Source organism: Lygodium microphyllum, chromosome 13, assembly GCF_053477565.2.
Source record: "Lygodium microphyllum isolate KBCC chromosome 13, Lygodium_microphyllum_v1.1.10, whole genome shotgun sequence".
Lineage (NCBI taxonomy): Eukaryota > Viridiplantae > Streptophyta > Polypodiopsida > Schizaeales > Lygodiaceae > Lygodium > Lygodium microphyllum.
The window spans coordinates 81566174-81573838 of record NC_141147.1 but is presented as its reverse complement, the minus strand read 5'-3'; the positions used below and the strand labels follow the sequence as shown (position 1 = coordinate 81573838).

General features: G+C 42.0%; 1 protein-coding gene across 1 annotated transcript; it reads left to right on the top strand.

The window, feature by feature from the left end:
- Nucleotides 1-1105: 1105 nt before the first annotated feature.
- Nucleotides 1106-5190, top strand: LOC148026838 (uncharacterized). The gene is made up of 6 exons (XM_087691377.1): nucleotides 1106-1767; nucleotides 2229-2376; nucleotides 2792-2948; nucleotides 3369-3408; nucleotides 3602-4097; nucleotides 4525-5190. Exons 1-6 carry the CDS (start codon nucleotides 1474-1476, stop codon nucleotides 4575-4577), a joined length of 1188 nt encoding a protein of 395 aa, XP_087547503.1. The 5' UTR covers nucleotides 1106-1473; the 3' UTR covers nucleotides 4578-5190.
- The last annotated feature ends 2475 nt before the right edge of the window (nucleotides 5191-7665 follow it).

Genomic DNA, 7665 nt, shown 5'->3' with positions numbered 1-7665 from the left:
AACTTGAGTTGGCTTTAGATTGAAGCAAATCCATATTTTCTTGCACACTGTTTAAGCCAATTTCAATATATCTTCTCTTTTACATGGAGTGTGCTTTTCAAGTGCCACGTTCATAGCTTGGTAGCAACAAGTGGGAAATTCCTTATTAAATGGGTTATGAGGTAAAGTGAGACGTTCAGAAGATGTTGTCATTGTTTCAGTGGTGTTTAATGTAATGTGTGAGGGCTTACTATACTGCTTATATAGGTGCACATGAGCTAACTTGTTGGTAATGTTGTCTTTTAAAACACGTTTATTACAATGGATGTATAATGTATGAGAGAGAGAATGTGTGTGTGTATGCATGTGTATGTGCGTCTTTCTTATTTGGGGGTAGGGCATGGGGCATGGGGTATGGGGTGGGAGCTTAAGGGAGAGTGCGGGTGTACGTGCGCGTGCACATGTGTGTGTGTTTTGTTTGGGTGATGGGGTGGGGGGGGGGGGGCTTAGGTTGGGAGGGAGAGCACATGAGATACTGACGGCTGGGGAACGGGCGGCGCAGCCTCTCCCTCCCTCTCTCTCTCTCTCTCTCACCTCTCATTGGCGTAGGTTAAAGTTGGAAAACCAAGAGAAAAGAGACAAAAAAGATGCAGAAAATCGAGAAGCCCAAAGCTTGGACTTTTCTTTTTTCCCACCTTTGAAACTTTTGACCGCGATGCCAGGTGGCAGGGGCCCCTGGCGGATGTACCCGGCGCCCGGGATGGTCGGCCGGCCGGGGAGCCAGGCGGGCACCCCATCGAAATCCATTTATTTATTTATAAAAACCCAATCCAGCTTTCCAGATGCTGTTTTCCTTCTTTGCCACGTCTAAAGCATACTGCCAACGTGGCAGGCTGCGGGCGACGGAGGGGCGATGTTTAGGCAGACGTGGCGCGCGGAGGGGCGAGCAGCCCGCGTGCCAGGATGGCTCGTGGCGGGCCCGGGAGCCACGCTGGCGGCGGCTCTCTCTCTCTCTCTCTCTCTCTCTCTCTTTAGGCTACCTTTCACGATCCCAAGCGTTTGCCCTCCATATCCAGTCGTCGTCGTCTCCTTCTTTCTTCTTTCTTTCTTCTTTCCTTCTGCTGCTGCTGCTGCTGCTGCTGCTGCTGCTGCTGCTGCTGCTGCTGCTGCTGCTGCTTCTTCTTCTTCTTCTCCCCTTCTTGCCATTATCATCCCCCCCAGATCTCCCCGCTTCCATCCTTTCATGAAGCCCCCTTCTTCCTCCTCCCTTCCCCCCCTCCTCCTGCACCTCCCACCTTACTTCCTGCAGCACCCAACCTTCCCCCACAGCTCACCATCATCTCTATCCTCATCCCTTACACACTAAATCTCCTGCTGCATCTCTCGCTTCCTTGATTCAGAATATCAGATTGTCATATTGCCTGCAGTACTCTATACATATAACTGACTCATCTTCTGCAGTAACGATATAAGGCTTTTGTCTCAGCAGAGATCATGGGAGAGCAGTCGACTGCAGCTATTTCAAACGGCAGTAGCGCTGGATCGAGCAATGACAATCTTTCCCATGCCAACAACGGCGGCAGCAGCAGTACTAGCTGTGCTACTGGGCCATGTAATAATTCGAACGGGCAGTTTGGGGACACAACCTATACGAAGGTGTTCGTGGGGGGCTTGGCTTGGGAGACACAGAGGGACACCATGAGGCGCCATTTCGAGCAATATGGGGAGATTTTGGAGGCAGTGGTGATTATGGATAAGAGTACTGGTCGCTCCAAGGGCTATGGATTTGTGAGCATCTAATGATCTCTCCCTCTTATAATTCGACTTCTGTCTGCATGTGTTTCAATGAGGATTCAATATCGTGTGCGTCTACATGATAACCACCATGTATGTCTCCATGGTAAGAATCATGTATGTCTACATGACAAGATTATCTCAGAAGGGGTTCTCAACTATCTGGTACTAAAGTAGTGCATTTCTGCAGATGTAGTTGAGGTTACCCTAAATATTTGCATAATTATTCTTCCAGGTGTTTATTAGTAGGATTGAGCCTTAAGTGCCTCCTTGGGCATCATTGACTTTTGCCATAAGTAGGATCGGGCATTATTCTAGGTTGCCTTAAGTGCCTTCTTGCAGGTTTTTATCAGTTGGATCAGGCAAACATGTCATGTGGGGTTTCCTTAAGTTACTTTCTTGCAGTTTTATATGATCAGGGCTATGCAGGCTGCCTTAAAGTTGTCTTCTTGCAGGTAACCTTCCGTGATGCTGAGTCTGCCAAGAAGGCCTGCATGGATGCGACACCGGTGATCGATGGGCGGCGGACAAACTGCAATCTGGCTTCCTTTGGAGCAAATAGATCTCGGGCCTCAACTTATCCTCCACATCTACATTTACTGGGTAGGGTAAAATGTAAACTCAGTTCCACACACACATATGTAGTGGCTTGCCTCGGACTTTGCTATTACATTGGTTTTGCTCACATTTCAAAAGACAATCTTGTTGGAAGTTTAACTTTAGAGATTGCAATAGACCAAGCATCAAGATAAACATGGCAATAATAATGGGAGACCCCTGATCAGGATTCTAAGAAGTAAATAAAACCATGATCCATTGTACCACCTTAAAGTTTGATATAAACCATATTTTAACGTACCAAGTTTCGTATCAACACCCTGTCACCCTCTGTTCTTTATGCAATATGTAGTGCCAAAAGCACAAGACCCAAGGGAGAAGATAAGACAGGGTTATAAAGTGCTCTCTCTCTCTCTCTCTCTCTCGATCATACTAACTATCCATAATGATGATCCTGCAGGCAACCGTATGATGGGTCTTGCTGTGCCACCATTCTCTCCTAGCTCTCATCATCAAGGATCTTCATTCTCATCATCAGCCCTTGGACCCACCTTTCTTGGGAGCCCAGTCTTCCCTCAACACTATGGTTTTCCAGCACCTGCTTATCAGATTTATGGGTACGCTTAAAGATATGGGCAGTATGAACCTCCAAACCTAATTGTTTAACATTTCATCAGCTGCTTAATACAATCACATTATCTAACTTAGTGCAACTAAGAATGCTAATTGAATATCTCAATTCTGAGAACATAAGATAAGTAATAAGGAGAAGTCTGGACTGTTGGTAACCCCTTTCCAGTTATAGCACCATAATAATTACATAAGATAAGATGACAAAGAGAGCTCAAACAACAAGGATGTTCCTAATTGTATATTAGATTTGTAAAGATACTAGAGAGTGGGGACAAAATGGTGATTCTTTTGCCTGACAGATTTTCTTTTTTGGGATTTGAAAAAGATGTTTTGCCCTCTTCTCCAGGTGATTGTGCTTATCCTTTCTTTTTCAAATCGGGCCTTTCTGTGTTTCTGTTCCACAGGTTCCCGCCATATTCACCAGATCATTACGGTTATCAAACGGTGTGGTTCTGCTACATTGATAAAAGTCTTATCGGTTAAGGAATCTCTATAAGCATAGTTTTAAGTGTGACAATAAACCTACTTCTGTTCCAGTTTTGATCTTGGCCCGAATTCTATGGCTCGTGAATTTTTTATTGATGTGGATAAAGAAGGAAGGAATAATGTTTTCTCTGATGGCTTACATGAACTACAGTGGGCTGCAATGCAAGCAGGGATGTACAATCCACTGTATGGGAGTACCAGTCAATATGGGGGATCAGGAGGGCATGGTCATCATCAGCAGATATATGCAGGGGGGAATCCCAATGTGTATCCATACAATTCAAGCCATCAATATGGCACGCAATTCAGCAATTTGCAGCTGCATCCGCAATATACCGGAACCATTGCGATGCATAATGTCAACAGCAGCAGCAACAGCAGTACAAGTTCTGCATACAGTAAGATGAGCCAGGCCAGCTCTGGAGCTGCATCATCTGTAGCTCATCGCTACCAGCAACAAGTGACTAATAGCAGTGCCGGCATTCCCTTGTACCCAGCCCATGTGGGCATAGGAGGAGCTAGTTCAGCCAGCTCCTCTCAGTTGATACAGCTTCCACCAACTATCGCCCCAAGCCATTCTAGCTTGCATCTTCATCAGCAGCAACAGCTTGGATTGGTCCCTTTGCCTACATCAGTGTCATCTGCTGGTAAATCTCTCTCTCTCTCTCTCTCTCTCTCTCTCTCTCTCTCTCTCTCTCATATTGACAGATGTGCACAGTAGTGCTGGTATATTGCATACTTTCATGCCCATCACAAATGACAGAAGAGCCTGAAATCTGAATATGAAAAGCACAATCACATTGACACATTTGCTTTTTTTATTTCATGGGCGAAACATTATTCATTATCACTATAATTTTCTAGAGAAAACAGTCATAACAATATCTTGTATAGTCTTGAATGTGCAGTTGTTAATTACTGTTTGCTCTACTCAGTTTTACTTGTCTCCTTAAACCAATTAGTTATAAACAATACCTTAATCCATAGTCTTGAATGTGCACTTCTTATTTGCCGTTTGGTCTGATTAGTTTTACGTATCTCCCAACCAATAACGCCATTCATTTCCCTTCCCAGCAATGCAGGCAATCAGCGTCAGTCTCAATTCGGACCTGCAGCCATCTAGTTGATGAGAGTACTGATCCATGTTGTAAGACCATCGCAAGCTTTTACTAATTAGAGAACACAGTCAAAACAGTTTAGAGGAACACTGTCAAAACAAGCATCATTAATCTCAATCCAAGAGCCAGAAGATGGACCTCGACTGATCAAACATGGAAGCAGCGGTTGATTCTCCTGCAACTATCAACGAGGAGGATTCTTTTCCTGGAACCAATTTCAAACTTTACGATGGAAGGTAAATGTATGCACTCTCACAAGCATCTGCATGTCACGAAGAACATATTTTATGTACTCTTGATGGAGTACGCGATCACATCATCCTGATCAAATAAAGACCAAGTCTAATTGGTGATACCAGATACATTTGAACTGGCTCTACCAATTACCATATCGGATCCCCATTGTGGGGGAAACTTCCATTCATACTAATTCAAAAGACATCACTATTAAAGTGCATGACTTGATCATATCGTGCTTTTATTGTCGTCACTCCGATGTGATACTAGGAAGATAATGGCAAAGAATGGATGGGGTTAGAGATGATGGTCATCAGCGTTGTAAAAATATCCAAAATATCATAGGCATTGGTGATTGCCAATTATCGTTGGCATAGGGCAATGTTAGTGTGCTCCATCAAGAGTGTTATATAAGTAGAATTTTACTTACATGACAAGCTATCAACAAACCTTACTTGGCTCTAGTCCAAAATATTATGAGAGTATAAGTAGACATGCTACACGATAAGGCATGTATTGAGTTCAAAATACCATACATAGGCATTAGCTACCTATACGTAGAGTCCAAACTCAAAAGCACTACAAATGAGCAATAGCTTGACAACAAGCTATCCCCAAGCTACAAAAAAAGCTTATGGGCCAAGCCATGTGCAATGCATATGCAGTTCTTTGAGGGCAAGGGTGAACCATCCCCTTGCAGATTGAGTTTTGGACCACAAAATTAATGCATGATGATAGGTGCATAAAATGGAGAGAGAGAGAGAGGAATGTTGAGAAGGAGAGCAAGTAGGAAGTAGTATGACACATTGTCTTAACTTGAGATAGTTAACAAAGTACCCTCATTTTTGGGGAGGGTGCTCCCAATGCAGTCAAAGTAGAAGTTAAAATGCATGGTCCATCATGCAGTGAAGGCTTAACACTATGGACTCATGCAAGTCAATTCGACTTGCACGTGTCATGGCTTAGAGCCATTTTATAGAGAGTAAGCAAGGTATATCAGAATTACCATTCATCACTTTGCAACTCCCCTCTTAGTTTCTTCTCTTCAAAATTGGGAGCTCTCTTTGGGGCAAGCAAGCAAATCATGGGACAAACATATCAATGGAAGTACTCAATAGTAGGATGATGTGATGGTGTTAATAGCAACTCGATAGAATGCCCTAGAACTTATGGGTTGAATACTTGCATTTATTCTAGCAGTTGGAGTGTGCATGAGAAATTTTGAACAAGGGGAACACACCATTGGAAGTGCCCCTAAAAGCATCAATATTGAATTATGTTAGAATTCTAAAATGCCTAGAAAATCCAAACATCTCAACATTAAAAGACTGAACATTTTAGTGCATTTAACATTAAATACAAATATTGGAATGTGATTGCATTGAGTTTTAATAATATGTTGAGTCTCATTTGCACTGGTTGATACCTTATGAGTTACAACTACATGCACCTCTCCATGTAAATGCATTACAAAATGTACATTATGATTTGAGAGGGGGGTGTTTGTGCACATGCACATATATATACATATATATATATATCTACACACACACACACACATACATACCCACCATAGATGATTTTAGTGGCTATATGTCGCCAAATGGGTATACTTTTATTTTTTCGATTTTTTTTTTCGAAACTCGAGTAGGTTGAGTTATAACTCCAAATTTTTCTATTAGCCAACATTTCTAAGGTATATCGAGATTTTGAAGGCTCTTTTGCCATTCATGCGAAACAAATATTGAAAGAAATATATTAAATTCACCACAGTATTTATAAGTTATGGGATATATATAGAAACATTCGCCACATATTTATAAGTTATGGTATATATATAGAAACATTTGTCACATGTACGTATGTACTCATACACAGTACGTACATAGACACATGTCACATACTACTTATCCTTGCTCCTTTACATACTCATACACGACTCACGCACACCCCTCCACATACACACATTACTCAACATTACATCTACTATTGTATTTATACATACATATACACAATTCTTAGAACCAAAAGGTTTGAGGTACTCATGGTCCAATAACTTGAGCTAGTCACATCTTTGAAGCATGCATCTTGAAAGTTGCAAAGCAAGACAAAGCTCTACCTAAAACCAATAAATGTTCAGGGACTTCCCCTCTTTATAGACTTGAGCACAAATAATACCTCCCCTTCAATGAATGGTTTATCCAAGAGCAAGCTAATTTTAAAAAGGTGCCAAGGACTTTCTCCATTTCTGCATCCAAGATTTTAGCAACACACTAGGACCAATCAACAACACTCTTGGGCTCAACTTCGGCTAGCACTGAGAGATGCTTGTGGAAAACATAAGTATATCCTAGTAAAGGTGCATCTATTTTCATTCTAAATAAATGTGATAGTCTCTCTTTGATGCTTAGCTTTGAGAGAATTAAGACTATCACTAATTGTAGGAAATGCGCAAAATGGTCACAATGATGAAGCTCTAAAATGCTTTGATAAGATGTTGCATTACCTTTTTCCATCTCAAAGCCAACATGGGCCCGTAACCAGCAACAATCAGCATGCATGCATGTATTTATCCACAACCCACTACATGGCTGCCATAATATCATCTTGCTTCATCATGATTCATAACAAATACCCCCTCTCTCTATATGATAATCAACCCATACACACTCTCTCTCAAAATTAAAAAGCACAAATTAAAATCACACACACACACACACACACATACACAAACAAAAACACACACCTCTCTCTCTCTCTCATATACAAACACACCCCCCCCTCTCTTCTTCCTTTTTTTTTCTTTTTTTGTAAAGTCTTCCCTCCCTTTTCTCAAAACCAATCTCTCTCTCTCTCTCTC